This window comes from Aythya fuligula, chromosome 4, assembly GCF_009819795.1.
Source record: "Aythya fuligula isolate bAytFul2 chromosome 4, bAytFul2.pri, whole genome shotgun sequence".
Taxonomy (NCBI): Eukaryota; Metazoa; Chordata; class Aves; order Anseriformes; family Anatidae; genus Aythya; species Aythya fuligula.
The window spans coordinates 44,434,473-44,456,179 of NC_045562.1; the positions used below are offsets into that span (position 1 = coordinate 44,434,473).

Below are 21,707 nucleotides of genomic sequence, written 5' to 3' on the forward strand. Positions count from 1 at the left end.
GCAGCATAGCTGGTTTGTTCAGTTGCGTAGGAAGAGGAAATGGTTTGGGGGATTAGGGGCTTCCTTTTCTTGTCTGAGGTTTTCTGTGATGATTTTGGCTCAGTCCTTTAGACAAACTGGTTTGGGGAGTAACAGCAGCATTATTGTAGGTTTTCAGCAATTTCTTCGGAGTCAAAGACTCCATAAAACCATATCAAGATGAACGTCATCTGTCTCAGCCTTTGAATTGGCTACTGTTAAGTTTAATCGCTAAAGAATGCTTTAATCTGAGAAGCTGAGAGGTGATAGCTTGAGGCTGAAAGTGAAAAAATTGTAGATTTGGATCTCCTAATATTCTTTATGTAAATAGAGTGTTTGCAGGTTTCCTAAAATGTGGGTTATGTACCTAGTAGCCTCTAAAATAAATGTTACTGCTCTCAGATAAGCCCATATTAAGTCCTGTTCAATAGAAAGGTGGTAAAATTGTTGTCAAAATAATTGAAGTTCTTTAAAAAGAAGCTGCCAGTTTACCTGGCAAATTAGCAATTCTTTCTCCTACTATAGCACTTTATAGATAATATATGAAGTCCATACCTATAAATCCCATAGTGGGAAAAATATTGTGGGTTAATATATAAATTGGCAGCTTTAAAAAAAAAAAAAAAAAAAAAATTTATTATTAAATGCTAAAAAAAAAATCCATAACATTTTCATGTCCTGTGTTCTCACAGCTAAAAAACATGAGCTTATTTTGTTAATTTAAAACAAACATATTTTCTTTCAGACTTTTCTGCCAAGTTTCATTTAAGGCAAAACTTTCTTTTATGTCTGAATAAACTCCTGAAAGGATTATTATGGCAACAATGTCAGGCTCGTAATTATAGCTGTTTCATGAATTATTTGTCTTTGAAAGTGGAGCATGAAAATTTTCCAAAGAGAAAATCAGAGTTCTTTGCTCATTTATAGAAACTATTTACATTTTCTTGGCCTAATTATCTCAAGAAGATTCTGTGCTGTGGGAGATCTGTAAAAGCTACAGATATCTCCCCGTATGCTTTTGGAGCTCCTTAAAACCGGAGCAGACCCTGCATGGACACCAGATTTCATCAGCAAGTGCAACACGATGCAGCTGCAGACTTAAAAATTCTGCTTTAGTTAAAACCCTCCCTCCTTCTTTTATCACATTGTTCTTTTGTTTTTTCTAAGGTCTCCTTTTCTCTTTAGGTTCTCTCATACCATGCTTCTGCTGCAGAGGAGGAAACGAGGGAGCTGCAGGTAACAGCGGTAATTGAATTTTTTACTATTACTTCAGAAATATTTCATTGATGTAACAAAGAAGGGCAGTGCCTTACACAGACGTGATCTCTACACATGTGGAAGCACATTTTCCAGAAATAAAAATTACAGTGAAGCTAACATTACGATGTACAGAGAGCTGCAATTACCTGAAAGCCAGAAATAGAAATAGACACTGACACAATGACTGCCATTCTCGTGAGCTTAAATGACCGCAGCAGTTGGTGCAATAATACTATCAACTCCCAATGAATCAGGTATTTCAGAAGCAAACTCTCATTAATCTTTTTGGCAGCTAAGTCTGAATTTTGCATATTTTATATCTTTGGTATAGCTTTATAACCTATCAACAGTATGTGGCTGCTCTAATTTAAAACCATAGCTTTCAAATACTTTTTAATTTGTGGACTTCTGAAAAAGTTAGATCGGAGGAGAAAAACCATAGAGTTTCAACCTACTGACAATAGCTTTGGTTTTCTTCTTAATTAGCCTACGGTTACAGACCCTTGCCCTAAAAATCCACATGGTACAGTCAGACTGTTAATATTCCTGCACTGTCTTTTAGTTGAATCAATTAAGGCTTCATTCCTAAAGCACGGAAAAGAGACAAATCCTGCTCTTTAAATATCTGCTGTCAGCATGTACCCTTTCAGATACAGGATCATTGCTACCCTTTTTTTTGTCTCTGTACTCACAAAATAGAATAGACATTGATAGTTCCAACATTTCATTGTATTTTTTTCCTGAAGCTATTTGATGTTTCTGTGCACTGAAAAAGTTACCAGTACTTGAACAGAGATGGGGCAAGTGAGTTTATAGATCAAGTCACTCATGTTAAAGACATCAGTTTGCCTATGCCTAATTTTAAGTTTTTAATAAATAGTGACAAAGGCAGCACCTGCTACCCAAGTTGAAAAGCTAACCTTCCCACCTTAGATTCTCCTCTTAGTAATGGGAGAGAGGCAGGTGATTCTAAAAATCGGTTTGTAGCAAAAGTCCATTTTAAGTAAGGATTCGGGGAAATATGTAAGATATGTAAGTGTAGTGGTTCCTTTTGTATGCAGATGATTCTTTCCTTGAAATCTAACTTAAAATGTCTGCCAAGGACAGGTGTAGAGACTTTTTTTTTGGGGGGGAGGAGAGGGTAATGGGGAGTAGACAAAGACTTTACAAGAACTTCTATGAAATCGTGCTAGTATTTCCCCCTAATTAAGAATAACCTCTACAGTATTACTTTGTGTTGACTATCTTCCCATTAACACTTCACAATAAGATTTCAGTTTTGAAATTATGTGGAACACCTAACTGATAAACCCACCTCGCCTGAAGTGATAGACAGATGTTGCTTGGAGTTTGTTCCAGGTGTCAGATTGTACAACACTGATTTCATGTGTACAGATGTGATCCAGGTGACATAACAAGTCAGTACCCATGAAAGAGGCCCTTACTGGTGGCTAAAGCTAACACACTGCATATTACAACTTCTGGTCTACTACTAAGGGTCAGCAGATGAATAGCGATTTACTTGGCTTCAGGATTCTTATATTAAGCCAGACAAAATAGATTAAGGTGATCAGTCTGGATATAACTTTGTGTGATTTGCTTTAAAATAATCTGATACAACAGAATTTTTCACTTTCACCATTGCACCCACATAGTGCCAGAATGTCCTATTGCATCAGTCACTGCTTTTGGGCATGGATACTGTCTGCAACCTGTGCTCTATATTACAAAGCAAATGAAACACTTATTTCTTTAGCCATCCCGCTTTTACCTGATTTTCTTTTAAACCATATTGAAGTAAAACAACTGGAAAGAAGTAGTACTGAAAACTCCACCTTTTTATTTACTGAAAAAAAATGATATTAATTTTATTTGATTCTAATCTATAACATAAGAAATCATGTACGTGTTAACAAATTTAACATCTGCGTTTTGAGGGGCAATTGATACATATACTCTGAATTTTATAACTAGAAAATGTAGAGCTGTGATACACAGAGATGAGTTGGAAGATTATTGATAGAACTTACAGATTTTTAAAAGTATAGTGTTTGTTGGGGTTTTTTTTTGCATGTCTACTTTAGAATTTCAAAGTAAAGGTGTATGATTATACTCTAAATACATTAAAAACATTATTCAAGGGTTTTAAATATTATCTGACCAGAGGTAAACCCTAATTTTTCAGGTTTTTAGCCCTGAGAAAGCTCTGCCTGTGGACAGGTTCTGGCTACCGCAGTGCTGAATATGGATTCTGCTAGGAAATCTTTGTTCTAACAAGTCTACGGTGACATCTTTCCTCGCCATTTTCAGAAAAACACCAACAGTTACAGATTTTGATGTCTGTATTTTCATAAAAACAAACTACATTGCCTTATTTTCTCAATCTCCCAATTTCATATGTACTCTTAGTTGTAATTTCTCTTAGGTGACTTAGATAACAGACTGTTTGACCGTGTAATCCTTTACTTATCCTCTTGATCTATGGAAAAAGTGTTTGTTAAATCTGGGAAGCAAATAAGGCAATGTTAAAGAAGTAAGGCTAAGGAAAGATAAATGAGAAGTACTTATGAGGTTTCAGCATAACGTGAAGGAAGTTAAAATTTAGTATCTCACTACTTCTCTGTTGAAAAAGCAGATAGTTATGTTATGATTTCTCTTTTCTTATGCTAAGTTTTATTCTCTTATTCTCTAGGCTGCTGTAGTACCATCTGCACAATCTCTCAACCTAACTGACTTCAACTTCAGTGATTTTGAGCTATCGGATTTTGAAACAACACTGTGCACAATTCGAATGTTCACAGACCTCAATCTGGTGCAGAATTTCCAAATGAAACATGAGGTATAACAGCTGTCAGATGCTGCTTCACATAATGAGACAAATTAATTATTGGAAAATCAAGATAATAGTGAAACAAGCCTACAGTATAGAAATAAGTGAAAACCTGTGTTAAGGATTAGTTTCAGGACATTTCAGGACTATTATTATCAGAAACAGTGTAAAAGTCAGTAATGTGCCACAGTAAAAAAAAAAAAAAAAAAAAAAAAAAAGGCAAATTTTGTTCTTCACTGGCAGAGGAGTAGTGTTTAATGCCCATGGAGTAACTATATTGTAGTTCATGTTTGAAGAGATACAAAGAGATACAAATTAAATTTAAAAAATCTGGGGAGAGAACTAACACTTTAGGATATTTAGGAAAGTTTGAATGATTAAGCTGATTTTTTCCAGAAAACAGAATATTGAGGAGGGAGATGTTAGCGACTTTTCAGTAAGTGAAAGACTGTTAAAAAAGGGACAGTAATGTAGGTTTTCTGTGTCCATATAAGGCTGTAAGAGAAGTAAATAGCTTAGTCTTTCCCCCACAAAAGATTAGATTAGATGTTAGGAGGACTTTATATTTATGGAGATAGTAAAGACTGAAATAGATTACTTAAGTGGACTGTGAAAATTCCACTGGAGGCTTTTACCAATAGACCTAGTTGTAGATATGCATCTGTCCTTGGTGATCTAGACAGGTATTCTGATTTTGCCCTGAAGTTAGACTAGGTGATCTCTTGGGCCTTCCAGTCAATACACATGACTTCTATTAATAAAAACATTCATTTATAAATCCTTTAAATTTTGTTCTTATATTTTTTGATAAAACTTCCAAAGCTTAGTATCAAAATGCAAGATACATTTGGAGGACTGCATAGACAGATTAGCAAGGGAGAACAGGTATTTAATTTCTAGATCACCAGCTTATAGGACAATTTAGATGTGTAGAGTTTCAGCACAGAAAGCAGTACTATATTACCTAGTCTGATCTCTTGAATATCACAGTACTTAGTTTTACCTCTGCAGTAAGGCCAAAAACTTGTACCTCTTTAACGGGTATAACCCAACAGAGAGAGGGTGTAACTTCTAATTCAGAGTGGAGCAATTCTACTGGTTTTGAACCAACAAGATAGCACCATGACAATAGACATGTAGGTACGTATATCGGTAGAAGCAAGAGAGCATTAACATCTTAGAAGCTACACCTCTGTCTTCCCATACTAGAGCTAAAGATAACTGGCACTAGCAAAATACTCCTTATTTAACAGTGAAAAGGTACAGAATACTGCTGCTTTTGTCTGTGCATAATTGTTCATCTGTATGAGTGACACTGGATTTTCATTTCTGCCACCTTTCACTAGGAACACTAAAACTCATCTTGAACAATCTAAGGCCAAGGTCCTCAGCCAGCATTTAACATCCAGCAGTATGCTGTACACATTTAAACCAAGGGATCTGCATTAGTACACATCCAGTTACTATCTGGCCTTCATGCCTTTCACTTTCTTTTTTTTAAGTAAAGTATAACCCACAGCTTGTAATAGCTTTGTGTAAAAGATCCAGGACATACTTGCTTCCTTCATAAGAAAATACAACCTAGCAATATAGTAATTGCTGCCTTTCTATCATACTTGCTTTCCAAAGTCCAAAACTGCTTGTGTTTTGACAAGCTGATATGGGTGAAAAGCCACATGTTCATTGTCAAAACAACTTTTAAGAGAGTTCTGCAATTCAAAAATAAATTGTCTCTATGACATATGTTGTTACAAGCAAGTATTTTTTTCTCCCACTTAGCTCAATATAACTCAGTTTCTGAATTATCAACAGTTATTAACTAACATAACAGATACTAACATTTGGCCAGTAGTAATAAAAAAACAAAACCACAAGTGTTACATACTCAAGGAGAGGCTGAACTGGTGGTTGTAAGCACATTTTTATCTATATTGACAAGAATGACATACAAGTATGTTGTTATATTTGAATTTAATTGAGTTAAAAGGAAATTTTTCTGTATGAGAGTTTGCAAAAGTATCTTGAGGATGATTTGTTGTCCTAAAAAGAATATTTTTTAAATATATTTACAGTTAACTATGTGGTACTGTTTCTTAAAGGTTCTCTGCAGATGGATTTTAAGTGTGAAGAAAAATTATCGGAAAAATGTTGCTTATCACAATTGGAGACATGCGTTTAATACAGCACAGTGCATGTTTGCAGCTTTAAAGTCTGGTAAAATTCAGGTATGTTTTGCTGTTTGTAGTTTAAGAACCTTCTGGCTAACTTCTGTAATGATGAAGAGTTCCAATTGTCATGTTGTTAAGATGTTCATCCTTCTACCGGATCGCTAATGAAATCAGAGTTTTCTACAGAAGACTTCTGGCTTTAAGTGCTTGGTTTATTCAGTTGTTGCCATGTTGTTATGTATCCAGTTTCAGGTAAATCCTCTGGAAACTTTCAGGTGGATGCTCACAATAGGAATATCTCAAATAAAGCATGTTTAGCATTATATCTTTTTTAAAAGTCAATGCATGTGCTGCAAGCAAGTCTAGAGGCTGTAGAAGAAAGGGATCAAATGGACCATAAGAAAAGGATATAGGTTTCAATGATGCTTCCTTATAATCAACACGTTTTGTTTGTTTGTTTTTAAATTTATACACAGAGCTGAATACAGCTGTAGACAAACAATAGGACGTTTTTAGAGATAAACATTTAAATGCTCATTTCGGTGCTTTTGAACAAAGTTTCAGCTTTCCACCTAAAAGACTAATAACTTCAAAAACAGTCTAATCATACTGTGTTACAAATACTGAAGAGCCAGATAATCCCAAAAATAAGAAAAACTTGCATTCGAGACTTTTCCAAAATATGTTTTCAGTTTTACTTTTTATTTTTCTTGAAGAAAACAAAATGTTCCTGTTCATTTTGAATCAACGTGTTTCTCAGTTGGATTTCGCACCATTGTTACTAGTTGGTTTATGAAGAGGACAAGGCAAATACATTCATATTCCTTCTAGTTGGAAAAGAATGGGACATGGTAGATTTGCTCTGTGTGCAGTATGGCAATCTCAGATGCTTCTGATAGCTTGCTTGCTATTTTTGGAATCCTGTCAGTCTCCACTGCAATTTCCATAAATTGTTTTATTCCTAACTGCATTGGATTCACTCCACTCTCATTTTCATGTCCTAGATTCTGGGCTCAGAAATTGCATTGAACATTAGTCTCTCAATTTCCTTTCATCTGAGAGGAAAAACAAGCAATAGGACACACATCTTCCTAAGAGAAACATAAAATCAGTCATTTCCAAACTGATCTGACTAGACTAAGGACAGGCTGCATTATCCAGAACACAGACACAATCCACAGAAGTTGTAACTGCTTGAAGAAAATCTGAATTTTTGGTTGTACACAGGGCACAGCCCCTCAGTGGCTGTGCTGTCACTAGCTGTTCTTCAAATTCCTGTCCTGACTGTTGCGCCTGCTATTCTCATCCCATTAAAAAAATGCTGCATGAATATTGTAGTTTTGTCCAACCTCTGTTTCTCACATTTAAGTAAATTTTCTATTCATTTCTATTGAACAACATTCATGGTATGAAATACTCTTGAAAGAGAAACTGTAACCTCTCCACTAATCTTTGCTGAAGCTCCAGAATAAGCTCTTAGTAATGAATCTGATGTTGCTTAATTTTGTTATCCATGGGTTTTGAACTTCTGTTAATGTATTTGCCCAGTGATCAATGTAGAGCATGCCATTTTTCCCTCTTGAGTATTCCATGGACATTTGGGAAATTTGTATTTTTTTCTACTGATTTAGGGAATGTAGCCTAACTTCTTTGAGGTTATATAGGAGCTGAACTAAAAGTAATGGAGCCAGAACTTAAAAACAAACAAACAAACAAACAAAAAAAAATTTACTGTTGGCACATAATTTTACATCTGTGGCCTCTTTTGCCCAGAGCTGTATCACCTATGTAGGTGAAGACAAGATGGCAGATATAAAACACATTGTGCAAAATAAATCCCTGTTGCAAAGCTAACTCACTTCCTGTATTTCTCTTTGCATATAGAGCAAACTGACTGACTTAGAAACACTGGCTTTACTGATAGCAGCTCTAAGCCATGATTTGGATCACAGAGGGGTGAACAACTCTTACATACAAAGGTAAGTAGCCTGAAAGAAGTTAAATAAAAACAATCGAATACATAAAATCACAGAACTAAACTAAGTACAGTCTAATTGATTTGACAATGTGAGACTGTGCAAAGGAAGGTCTTTACATAGGAGTAAGTGCAAGAACAGTCTGAAACAGGCCAAAGACACATAACCTCGCTGAGCTAGCTAACTGCGATGGCAGATGACCTGAACTCTTCAGAGACTGTGCAGGGGCAGCATCTTCCTGCTGCTGTTCCATATGTCCCATCCCCCAGTTCCCACACAGAGATAGCAAAAGGTCCCAGCTTCTAAGCGACAGCATGACAAAAACGTGCAGCTTTTCAGATTGCTTGCTGTCCAGCCAGCTGTTCCCCGTCTATCCTGGGCCAGCCCAGAGCTGAGCTGTGGAGCCATCCTGACGACACAGAGCAGTCACCGCACCATTTGGAACTCGGATCATTTCACCCATGATTTAGCCATGGTTTTCCAGAATTCAGAGTTGATTTGGATAGGACATATATTTAAAACCACATTACAAATTTATGATTGGTTGGCATTATTTTGGGTTATCTGTACTCTAACATTTGATCAAGTCTGAAATTACAGAAAAGCCTTTACAAAGCAAAAAGGCAAGATGTGTTTTAATGCCTTGAAACAAAAATTCTTTACTAAACAAAATATTTCAGATTGAAGTTAGCAAAATAAAATCATCTGAACTCTTCTGAAATTTTCTCCGTATTTTATTTATTTTTTTTAATAATTTATTAATAGTTTCAGATCAGCACAAAATGTGTTTTTCAGTGAATTTAGTATTCACTTCAGATAACACTACATGATTCTTTGATTGAATAAATAGCTTGACTTAAAACATGATATAATGGTATTCCTGTGATACAGCGATGTGTCCTGATCTGACCAGAGATGGGGAAAAGATACCCAGAAACGTATACTTGTATCTTTTTCTGGCAGAGCTGGGGAGTGGTTTTGAAGCTACCTTTGGCAGAAGTGGTCAACTGTTCTCGCTGTGTGTAAAGTAAGATATTAGGGGAAGAAAAGTTTGTTTCAGGCAGAGAATACTGAAAGGCAGAAAATAAGTAAGCTGAAGGAAAGCTCCTGCCTTTCAGATACATGTCAAAAATAACACTAAGACCAAATGTGTAAAGCAAAAAAAAAAAAAAAAAGGCCACAAAATTGAAAGAGTAACCTTTTTGTAGTTCCCTAATGGGGAAAATAGGGGAATCCGGCAGTAACTTGTAGCCTTGCAGTGATTAGAACTGGCTAGCTATTTTTTGCTTTATTTATTTAAAAATAAATTTCCTGGAAGACATCTGGAGATGCGTCATCTCCTCTCAAAAATGTCCTGGGAAAGTGTCATAGACAGCAAAATCTAACATTCATACATGCTGTAAAGCAGAAATGATCACAGCTGAATTCTTTTTCAACAAAACAGTTCCATGAATTTTGTTTTTAAATTCCACATTTAAATTAAATGAAAAGCAATTTTTTTTCTAGAAAGGATCCCTTTTGTTTCTTCTTGGAAGCAGAGCAAGTGGGGACTTGGCATATGATTTTTTTTTTTCTTTTTATTTAAGCAACTGTTTCAAAAATTAAATGGTCCTGGTAGCAGAAATTACAGGAAATGAACTGTTTAAAGGTCTTTGTAGATATGCAGAGGTTTTTGTTTTCTTTTTTTTTTTTTTTCAAACCCACATGTAAAGTAGGCAAGCACAGAGTATGAAAACTGCATAACCAAACCACTGTGTTCTGAAAGCAGTGGTGTCCTTTGCCCTGGCTTGGTGGTTTAACAGAAATGCTATGTAGTACAGAACTAGGAGCTTGAGTTTATTTCCAGCACTTGTGTCTTCCCAGACAATCAGGGTCTGTAAGTACTGAGCAAGCTCTAGTTTGGTGCGCTACTTGGGAAGATAACGTAAGATTTTTCTCACATATTTCTCTCTTCGATCAAGATGAACTTCAGGGACATAGCATGCATCCCATTTAACTCAATGGGAATTTCACTCAGCGTGCCTTGGCACAGTCCTACAATTTGTTTTCTAACAGAAACACGCAAGCATATTTGCTGTATATTTTCCTCTTGCAGTGGTCTCAGAGGATGTGCTGGGCAGCCAGCCCATAATCCCCAGGGACTTGCATCCTTTAATCTCCCTTTGTGCGTTTTTGTTTGTCTTTCCATCTTTCTCTCCACATTTCTGTGCTTCTGAAATCCCTGGAGGCTCCTCTCATGACTTTTGAGTTTCTGTGTGCATGTACTTTACATAGGGACTCAATCCTGCAACCACTTAATCATGTGAATGATCTTTAACCATACCAAAAGTCTTACGGAACTGTACACTAAAACAGAATTTCTCACATGATTAAACGTTTGTAGGTCAGATTATAATTAGAGTGATATTTTCAGGATAAGCAGCAAAACAGACTTCCAACAGAATCTTGTTTTAGTTAAAGATATGAGGTAACCAATGTGGGAACAGGATTTGAAAATGAAGACAGAGTAGCAAAAGCTAAGAAAGTTATGCAACGAGGAACGGGGGAAATTAGAAATCCTCAGAGGAGGAATTTTATGTATTTTGTCTAAAGCTACTCAAACAGTAATTATTTTTTTTCTAGACTAAACTTTAAATTCTGTATCCATACACTTGGTTTTATGCTGTTTTTCCACTGCCTGTAGTCCAACTGACATCTTGTTTCCCTTTTGGATTTTGCCCTGGACAAAGGGAAGGTAATGATACTGCAGTAGTTTGGTCATGAGAATGGTGACGAAGTATCAGTACACTTGCTACAGCCCAATAGGAAATTATCTGCGCAACGTTTGGGGGCCTGCACCAGAGTCCATTGAGGCCAGCAGGAACTTACCCATTGATATCTGTGGGCTTTAGATCAGGTCTGCTTTATGAGTTGCAAGCTCAGTATAGCTGATGAAATATGCCAGGCAGGTGTGCAAAATGTAACAGAAACTGAAACTCACTTACATTCTCTTGGTGAAGAAACCTTTCTTGTTGCTTTTCCTTTTTGTGGAAGAACTCTGACCCCTTTACAAGACCTCGTTTTACATTCACATTCCTTGTGTGCAGCTGGTCTCTACAGGTAATGGAAGGCAGAAAACTGAAGTTGTCAGTGCTCTAAGTAACACTGTTGTCTTTTTATCTGTACTTTTCCTACACCTTTCCAAATATATTCATCTTGTTAGCCAGTCATACAGAAGGGGGAAAGGAACTGGTTAAAAACAAGCATTGGTGGGTGGGGATGAACAGATAATAAAAAGAGGACATTAAAAGGGAAATTATTTCTGGATGAGCATTATGTTTAATTTGATTTCTCCATCTGATTGGTGTTTTTGCTCTTCAGAAGTGAACATCCACTGGCTCAACTCTATTGCCACTCTATCATGGAGCATCACCATTTTGATCAATGCCTGATGATCCTGAATAGTCCAGTGAGTGCCTCGTTTTTGTGTATGCTGAAAAGAAAACTGTTCCCAATTTTACTTTTTATTTTTAGCTTTTGGATAAATTCCTGCTCTTATACATTCCTAAAGTGATCTGTATTCCTTTTTGGGTAAAGAAAACAAATGCAGCAGTTTTGAGGTCACGGTTCCATTTCTGAGGACCACCAAACCTTTCCAAACTGTTGCCTGATAGGGAATTCTTGCTAATATCCTTGAATACCTGCCTCCTTCGACCAAAGGCAACAAAAAGCTTTCTTGCCATTTTCATGACCTCTTCTGAACCACTGGACAAACCCAAGTTCTTGCTTTCATTTCTAAAAACATTCCGGCCTACACATACACAGAGCAGTCCTGATGAGACCAAACCAAACACTGCTTGATGTTTACATTCCAAAGTGAAGCCAAACCTAAGCTAAGTAAATATGCAATAAAGCTACATTCTTCTTCTATTATTAACTAATTCTAAGACCAGTTATTCATCATGCATGATCATTTCAAAGCTGTGTGTCTCCAATGTTCATGTATCACAGGTGTGATACTTCTGGCATCCTTTGTATTGCAATGATTCTCTCCTGTTCAGACAGGAAAATATGGAAAAATGTGGAGGCAAGTTGCCATGTCACCAACTATGTAGTGCTTTGGTTTGACAATGGGCTGCTGATCTTGTCTTTCTATGTACTAGCTTGTTATTTATGTTGCTTCATGAAAGGAGAGTATTTTAATTTACGTGAGGTGTGTGGGCAGATAGTGGAACCTGTTACCATTCCTGTGCTTAAGGGAAGGGTGGGAAAAAGGAAAGAGAAATGCTCTGATACAGCTGATGGCAAATTTATTTTTTATGAATGAAAGGGACTTAAAGGCTTTGCTGTTGCTCTGCCTGCAGTTTCATTTTGTAAAAGTCAGTTATGACGCTGTGCTGCACAGCTTTCATTCTGCCATTACTCAAGAAGACTGGAATTTTTATTTTTAAATTGGGGAATCCTCAAAAGGAAGCAGATAAAAGAATGACAGCAGATACCAATAAGCAACTTGGAATGATTCAGTATCTAAGACAGATTTTAGCAAACTGGTGTGTTGTTGCCTATTTTACCAGTAATGCTGTTGTTTTTTTGTTGTTGTTGTTGTTTTGTTTTGTAAAGGGAAATCAGATTCTCAGCAGCCTTTCCATTGAGGAATACAAGGCCACACTGAAAATGATAAAACAAGCCATTCTTGCCACAGACCTAGCACTATACATAAAGTAAGTCAGAGGCAAGTTTTGGCTGGGCAGTCGCTGCTTGATATTTGTGTTGTGTCAGCACACTGTAAAATCTTTAACTTCTTTTAAAGGAGGAGAGGAGAATTTTTTGAACTTCTAAGGAAGAAGCAATTTAATTGGGAAGATCCTATGCAGAAGGAGCTATTTTTGTAAGTAAATGCAAAATGATTAAAAAGTCAATTAATATTAGGTGCCCAATTTTCCGTGCCATGTTGTTGTGAACTACATTAAAACCAGCAGATCTGTGTGCTCTGGATGTGTACAAACTGGTACAGGTGACACAGATCACTTCTTGGGTGTGAATTACCAAGCCTGCAGCCTATAATAATAATAATAATTTTTGTTAAGTAGCATGTGGAGTTACAGAAGCATTTCTATTCTATAGGATTCCTAAGTACCATGTTCTTTTGCTGTGGATACTTTATACTTAATAATTGAATGTTGACACCCATAAATAAAGATTTAGTACTGGCAGTTTGTTTTAAACGGATTCCATACTGGAAGTGGAAAAATTATATATATATATATATATATATATATATATATATATATATATATATATATATATATACATATACATATATATATATTTGTTAATCATAGAAAGACACTTTGTAATGCACAGCTAGGGAAAAGCAGGTTTACCTAGGCTGTCTCAGAAAGGAAGACTGTCCTATTTCAAATTCAGTGCCTTTAAAAACCTGTCTCATTTAATCACATTCATGTCTTTTTCTGTTTCAGTCCTTGACCCTCATACTGCCAATAAAGATAGTAGTCACTGTTAATGGGAGGAATAAATTATAGACTCACAGAATTATTCCAGGTTGGAAGGGACCCTTAGGGATCATTGAGTCCAACCCCTGGTTCCACACAGGGCCACCTAAAACTCAAACCCTGTGTCTGAGAGCATTGTCCAAAAGCATCTTGAACTCCGCCAGGCTGTGCCCACTGCCCTGAACAGACTGTCAAAACTCCATGCCGTTCCCTCGGGTCCTGTCACTGTCCCCAGAGAGCAGAGCTCAGCTCCTGCCCCTCCGCTTCCCTCGTGAGGGAGCTGCAGGCCGCCATGAGGCCTCCCCTCAGCCTGCCCTGCTCTGGGCTGAACAAACCAAGCGACCTCACTGATCCTCAGACGTCTTCCTCTCCAGGCCCTTCACCATCTTTGTAGCCCTCCTTTGGATGCTTTCTAATAGTTTTATGTCCTTCTTATTTTGTGGTGCCCAAAACCACATGCAGTGCTCAAGGTGAGGCCACACCAGCGCAGTGCAGAGCAAGACAATCCCTTCCCTCGCCCCACTAGCAGTGCTGAGCCTGATGCATCCCAGGGTACAGCTGGTCCTTTCGGCTGCCAAGAGCAAATGGGCTGTCTGTCCAGTCGCAAAATAGAATGAAACAGTTCATTTGATGTGAATCCACCAAATGAGTTGATACAGATTTGCTCATTTCCATGTGCTCATTTCACACAGGTGAAAGGGTCTACCACATCAGCAAGCCTTGGACATCATTATAACTTTGCTTTAATTTCACTTGTTTTTCTGACTTTAATTTCCTTGAAATTGGATATTCTATTTACTAATCACTTGTCTTGGTGTCTACATAAATTTCACAATATTCATAAATTTCTTTGTGCATTACATAAATTTCACAATATTCATAAATTTCTTTTTTTTTTTTTTTTTTTCTGTAGAGCAATGCTGATGACTGCTTGTGATTTATCAGCCATAACCAAACCATGGCCAGTTCAGCAACGGGTATATGTTTAATTTTAAGGCTTCCTAAATACAAACTCTGCATGACGTCTTCTGCTTCCTCCATCCAACCTGTATTGCAAAGGCAAGGGTGGAACACAGAACCTTAGGAAGCAGTCCTTCAAAGTGCTAAATGTGGATTGAAGACTTTCTCAGGTCTTTGCAGCAAGATCTGTGCATTTAGCTATGTCAGCCCGTTAGTAGGTTAGTCTGAAGGTGAATCATGAATCTCTGTTTTTTGTAACATTTCAGTGTTAGTAAAAGGTAGTCAACTGATACAACAATATTTAGTTTCAGCTGGCCTTTATGTGGATCATTCCAGCTGTTACCAGTGGTAAGACACTTCTGTGCGATTTTATCCATGTTACTTTGTCAGAGTAAGTATCAGCACATGCATGTGTTTCTTCTGTGCACAGACCTATATAAAGAAATTTAAAGGCTAGCTGTTAGGTTGAAGATTCTCATTATGGGGAATCCCAATCTGATGTATCCTAAGGAGACGTAGGAAACTCAGAAAACAGTTTTGATCATCGGTAGGCAAGCAAACTTTTATAGCTCTCAACGTGTGAAATCTCTTGCAGATTGCTGAGCTTGTAGCTGCCGAGTTCTTTGATCAGGGCGATAAAGAGCGGAAGGAACTCAACATAGAACCAACAGTAAGTGGAAGATGATATAGAATCACCTCTCTTTAAACGGCTTCTGCAAATAGCACTTCACTTGTCTTTTAAAAGTCACCACTTCTGTCAGTGACCAGAATTTAGGACCAACTCCTTCCCTGTCTTCCTAGCAGTCAGTTGTCTTCTGTGGTTCCCAGACACCAACACTACGTCATTATCTCTGAGCCAGAAGAACAGATAGCATTATCTCTTCTAAATCAGTATTATTAAATTGTCTAGGAAGTACATTCCTAAATTCGTACGTATTTGCAGCCTGTCCTAAACAAATAAGCTTTTCTATTCCTCTAGCTCTGTCAGTCCAAAGACAACCTTCTAAGGCTAGTCATGCAGTCAAATTACCTGCATTATAACAAGTACTGATGCCTCACTGTGTTGAGCTTACTGTGTTTTTAAGGTGCTGCTTTTTGATTCCAGACCCTTTGTTTTTGTTTCATCTTTAAATGCATTTAAACATAGAGCTTATTAAACATAGAGCTTATTTACTTCTTATTTGCAGGATTTAATGAACAGAGAGAAGAAAAACAAAATTCCAAGCATGCAGGTTGGATTCATTGATGCTGTTTGTTTGCAGCTGTATGAGGTATGGTGCCTTAGAACTGGAAATACCTAAAACCAGAACTGCTCAGTGTACCTCCTAATAGTTTCAGATTTAAAATTAGAGCAAAATTTGTTGTAATACCCAAGTTAGAAAGAAAAAAAGATTTTATATATATATAATTGAGTGCATTATCCAGTTGGAGAAATGATTATTTTAGTATTTGCCATTCATGGTATGTTTGGCTGATTAATGTATGCTGTTTTAATTTTTACAAATCTAGTAGTAATTGCTGTGTTCTGTCGACTGGTATTGGATCCCTGGGTTATATTTTGGATTCTGCCAGTGAGCTGCTGTGATCATTAGGGAAAAACAAAAACGTCTAATGCTTTGCTATCTGTGGAAAGAATGGTATCCGTGTACTGCACTGATAAAGAGTATTGTTTAAAAGTTCTATAGCATTCAGAATTTTTCATGCAAAAGGTGATATATGACACACATAAGAAATTCACCTGAGTTCAAAATTTCCCGTCCATTTTTTTTCTCTCTCATCACACACAAAAGCAGTGCAGGAGAGTATTCATTAAAGTGTTTTTCATCCTGGTCACAAACTGCATAAGTAAATACTTGGTCAGATAAAATGTGAAACAAATCATAATTCCTAACTTTTTTAAACCAATAAAGCACTAGAGTGAAAGCTTGTCCAATGAGACTGTAGCAAGTGTTTTACAGGCCATGAGGTAAAAGAAAAGAAAGTTGAGGAATAAATAGTCTAACCTTCCAAAGAGAGGACGAAGGTGATTATTCAGCTTTTTCATTTTTACAAAGTAAATCTTTCTAAAAAGAATCCATATCCACCAGTTGGAAGAACACAAAGGTAGAGGAAGGAGGGAACTACTAGCTGCTGCCCCCTGCATGTTTCTGTGTTGTAAAAATGTTGTCAGGAAAATAAGGCAGCCTTTGCTGGGAAGCCTCAGAAAGCTGTCTCCAGTAGTAGCTAAGCTGCTGAAAGAAGACTAAGTAGCTGAGCAAAGGTACACACTATACAGATAGAAAATTCTTTGAACAGGATATCTGAACAAGTCTGAAATGTCCACAGCTCCAGAGACTGTATAACTGTGCTTTATTTGCTGGGAAGAACTTTATTTTCCCATTTATGAAAAGATCAGAAAACATTCAGTTATTTACTCTGAAGTATGCACTGCATCACACATCAACAGTTACCAAATAATATTAGTACAAATTGTACCTAGGTCTTGTACAGTTCCTGCAAGGAAATGAGGTGTGTGAGTAATTATTAGTGACTTAGTCCCTGCTTTGTAACTGCAGCTTTGTTATGCTGCACTGAAGATAATCTAATTCCTGGTTGGCAGCCAAGAGCACCTACAAATGTTAGGAGTCTTCTCCTTTCTCTTTAACTGGGGAAGAAAGAACGAGATGCCATGCATACAGGAGGGGCTATAAGCATGTACATGTTGCCTCTTACAGCTTTCTGCTTATCACTCCTATTTTTCGTCCTGTCTCAAAGTCTGTCCTGAACAGGAATGACACATTGCAAGCTGGCAGCATCTGGGACTTTATGTAGGCTCAGAGTAGCCAGCATGTGTCCAAACTGGAGAGATAAGTGAGCATGACTTATCTGCAAGGGCAGAGAGCGCTAAAGAGAATGGGGAGCCTATGAGGAAGTGACAAAACCAGTAACAATAATGGTAAATCCAAGAAAAGGGCTACAGTGTGAGCTGACACACTGTTTATTTTAATTGGAGTACAGGTAGGGGATATCACCTGCTTACACAGATTTTAGTTCAATGAGTAATAAATGGTAAAACATAAGCAACTTCTATGTTACTTTGAAAATGAACAAGCACACATTTCACTCACAAATAGTATAATGCTAGAATAGCAAACAATAAACAGGATCGTAACTACAGTGATTTCATCAACTATTTCTTAGCTTTCACCCAGTCAGTATGAATTTGACAAACAATGCAGAGGTGAGTGCCCAGTGCAGCACTGCAAGTTTGTGACTTACCATGTTATTCAGAGTCATTCAAATCCCAATGAACTGAAGCTGTGTGGCTTGTTTTAGACAGATAACCAGTGGAGTTATGCTAACTGATCTGCATGCCTTCCCTTTAAGTTCAGGAATCTGAAAAAAACAAATGCATGTTTCACTCTTAATTTTTTAATAGAAAAAAAGTGTACCATTTAGTAGTTGCTGTTTAGATATGTTCAGATAAATAAATCAGAAATACTCAAGAGATATTTGAGAGCCCCATTCTTCTTATAGTGGTGTAAATCAAGAATAATTCTTTTAGGTATACTGGAACTAATGACACTATCTAGAAAGCAGAAAGGAACTATGAAGATTTATACAAGTTGATAATTCACTAGAGTAGCCATGTGAAATTCTGACTTTTGAAATATATATAGTGACCAGCAGAGGAACTGGGACTTTTCTCTACATACTTAACAGTCCTCATAGTAGTTCTAGAATCAGTGGTCTCACTCTTGCCCATACCCTGTAGTCCAGCACTGTCTGAACTATTAAACTCCCACTCCACACTTCTGAATAGGGTGACTTCATTCCAGAAGTCAGCAGAACCCTTCATGCAAGTAAGGACTAAGTGTCACTGTTGTGTGAGAATACGTATTCATCACTTCCATCAGAAAAACACAAAAATGCTTATTCTTCTATTTAATTTTCAATTCTATATTTAAATACCAACCCAGTTTTCCTTCAGTCTGCTATATTGTCACAGCCACATCATGAAAAATACTTGATAGACTTCAGTTACAACTATTTCCCAGAGGCACCAAGTGCCAAATGGAATTTATCTACCAGGTGCTAATTGCTTTGAATTCAAATATTTTGGGGACAACTCCTCTGAATCAGTAGTGACGTCATCAGTGAATATGGTCACATTGACTATAACTGCTCTGCATCTGATTCTGATTCCCATTCCAAGGTCATCTTTATAATGGCAGCCTTGCCACATATAGAAAGGGCTGGCTTGCAAACAAAGTCCATCCATGGTACTTCACTAGGAATCCTGGGCAGGTCATTAGTGTGTAACACAACAAAATTAAGATGGTTCCTCCTGCACCTGTGTATCATGTGCTGCACAGACACTGTCATTCAGCCCAATTTGCTGGGTAACTATATTCATGTTTGAAGTGCAACAGGATGTTGATCCTTAAACATCAAGATACAAACTCAGTTTCAGGTATAAATAGACCTCGTATTTCAGTCATTCTGGTTTCTCTAATGGTCAACTTTAAGAACACTTTTGTTGTTGTTAAACTGTTTTACATGTTTTACAATTTATTTCAGGCCCTAACGCATGTATCAGAGGCCTGCTACCCTTTACTGGATGGCTGTAGGAAAAATAGGCAGAAATGGCAATCCTTAGCTGAACAACAAGAGAAGAATCTGATTAATGGAGAAAGCAATCAAGCCAAACGGAACTGAGATGCCGATTTTAAAACCACAAGCTTAAGTTCACATAGAAGACATAGTAATAGGGGAGTACTGCATTTTACTAAACACTGTATGGATTTGGATTATGTTTTGCCACTGCTGTATTATTTTTCCACATTTCAAGATATAGCATGACCATGTATATGTGAAGGTTATATAAAGATCATATATTTCTTTTATTACATCTGAGTGAGATCAAAAAAGATCTGTAAAGTTAGTTTATGCTACCCTATTACCACAAGAAGGTACGAGTGCAGTTACTCGACTGTCTCTGAGAGCCTATTACTTTATAGATGTATATAGTTGTTCAGTGATCATGTTGTGGCCAGTATCTTAAAGACTACTGCATTTCGCACCTTTTTTCCTCTTCCAGTTTTGCTGTGTAAGGTTATAAAAGAAATGAGTGGTCTTGCCTCTTCTCTTCCCAGAGGCTGTGAAGAAAGATTGGGACTAACTCTGGGGAGCTTAATCCAGCATATACTGTGCTGACTTCTTTCAGGAGACAGAACTGGGCTTTGCAGTGAAATAGCCCCAGAATTTGTGTACCCAGTAGCTTTTTCATGCGATAAGAATGTCTTAGCAAATGTCTTATATCAATTTTTTAAAACCCTGTGAATTACTAGGCAATGGAGAATTTAGGAATTATGTGGTACAAGTGTCATAATTATCCATGGATAATGGAAATTGCTTGTTGTTGATGAAATGCAACATAACTGACAGGTTGCCTTGGAAGAGCGATTCCCATAGAAGTCTGCAGGAAGCAAAAAGAGAAATGGAAACTAAACAGGATCATTTCTATATGGTTTTAACTTCATTTTGAAGTTGAATTTAACATCATCATAACCAACAAACTAAATCACAGGCAGGAAAAGTGGAAGAGAATGTGACTGCAAGAGATGAAATCCGAATCAGAATGATGCAGGAATGGCATACTTCCAGTGACCATCAAGGACCAGTGCTATTATGAAATGGCTATGACCACTTTGAAGAAAATTTACTGCTAATATCTTTTAAAAATCATTTTTAGCAGTACTAGTTAATGTCAAAAATGATCCACCATGTTTTAAAGGAATATGAAAAAAGAATACTGAAAGCAAATATAGACTAGAATGCTACAGGGATTTACCATCTGTATATGAGGCATTAATGTTCAGAAAAGTAAGAATTAATTAACTTGCACTAGGAAAAGAAGGCATTGATGCTTCTTCAAATGAAGATGAATCATAAAAATTGTTTTGAACTGATCATTGGGAACCAATTCAAGAAAATATACAAATAAGACAACCTAAAAAGAGTAGTACAAAGAGAGTACAACTGCTTTGGTTGAGCAGGATTAAGAGACTAATGTCAGCAAGCTAAAATTGGTTAGTGGTAAGCATAACTTCAGCTACACAGAGACTGAAAATGTTCATTTATTTATTTTTTTTATCTGTAGTAAGGACTCTAGTTAAAATCAAAAAAGTATAATGTAAAGGTCATACACTTAGTATTATACTTTGAAGGACAGGAGTTATTTGGTATCACACTAATCCAGAAAATTCTTGTTGGAAACTGCAATAAATTTGTCTTCCCAGGAGACTATCAATCTCACCTCTAGTAGCTGGTTAGAATGACACCAAAAACAACTTCTTTTTATGCATTTAAATAAGCAATACCAGCAGCTAACAAAAAATGAAGCAAGTGCTTCAAAATGTTCCACAAAATATGTTCAATTTTAAAAAAATGTAGAATAATGTATTCTTCCATTTTGCAGTGTTTCTGCCAACCTGTATTATTTGTCACTGATTAAATCCCATCTCAAATTTCTCTAATGACTACCAATAATATATTATTGCAGCTGTATTTGAAAACTTTTTTTTTTTTCTACAGAAGTATTTCTCCTATGTTTTTTTTTTGTTGGTATTTTTGTTTTTTTTTTTTTTTTGATTTTCCAAGAAAGTATGGAATTCAACAATAATTAAGAATTCCAGAGCTATTGTTGTTTTGTGTTCCATATGTGTATTTATATGCATACACAGTACAATATATGTATGTGATAGGTCATAGACATGCAGAAAAATGGCAGCATACTGCCCCCTCAGTCTCCCACCTCAAAAGAAATACAATGTTTTTAGGTACTTTTTGATAAATAGGAATCTTGCTTCAGGATTTGCATAGTCCTTGTATATTTTTTTCCTTGAATGTTTGAGATGCTGAACTATAATTATTATGTCAACTGAGGAAATACGTATTTAATATAAATATGAACAAAGTATATGTATATAAAGATGTATTCTTGCTGGTATGGTTGAGACTA

At 36.7% G+C, this 21,707-nt stretch overlaps 1 protein-coding gene across 3 annotated transcripts in view; it reads left to right on the forward strand.

The window, feature by feature from the left end:
- Window positions 1–21,297, forward strand: part of PDE5A (phosphodiesterase 5A) — a 60,514-nt gene extending 39,217 nt beyond the window's left edge. For all 3 annotated transcript variants that reach the window (XM_032187205.1, XM_032187207.1, XM_032187208.1), the window contains exons 11-21: window positions 1,204–1,263; window positions 3,971–4,117; window positions 6,208–6,333; window positions 8,161–8,255; window positions 11,613–11,700; window positions 12,852–12,952; window positions 13,042–13,119; window positions 14,658–14,721; window positions 15,300–15,374; window positions 15,892–15,975; window positions 19,265–21,297. In XM_032187205.1, the coding sequence (XP_032043096.1) occupies window positions 1,204–1,263; window positions 3,971–4,117; window positions 6,208–6,333; window positions 8,161–8,255; window positions 11,613–11,700; window positions 12,852–12,952; window positions 13,042–13,119; window positions 14,658–14,721; window positions 15,300–15,374; window positions 15,892–15,975; window positions 19,265–19,402 (1,056 nt within the window). In that variant the 3' untranslated portion in view covers window positions 19,403–21,297. The remainder of the gene's footprint in view (window positions 1–1,203; window positions 1,264–3,970; window positions 4,118–6,207; window positions 6,334–8,160; window positions 8,256–11,612; window positions 11,701–12,851; window positions 12,953–13,041; window positions 13,120–14,657; window positions 14,722–15,299; window positions 15,375–15,891; window positions 15,976–19,264) is intronic.
- The last annotated feature ends 410 nt before the right edge of the window (window positions 21,298–21,707 follow it).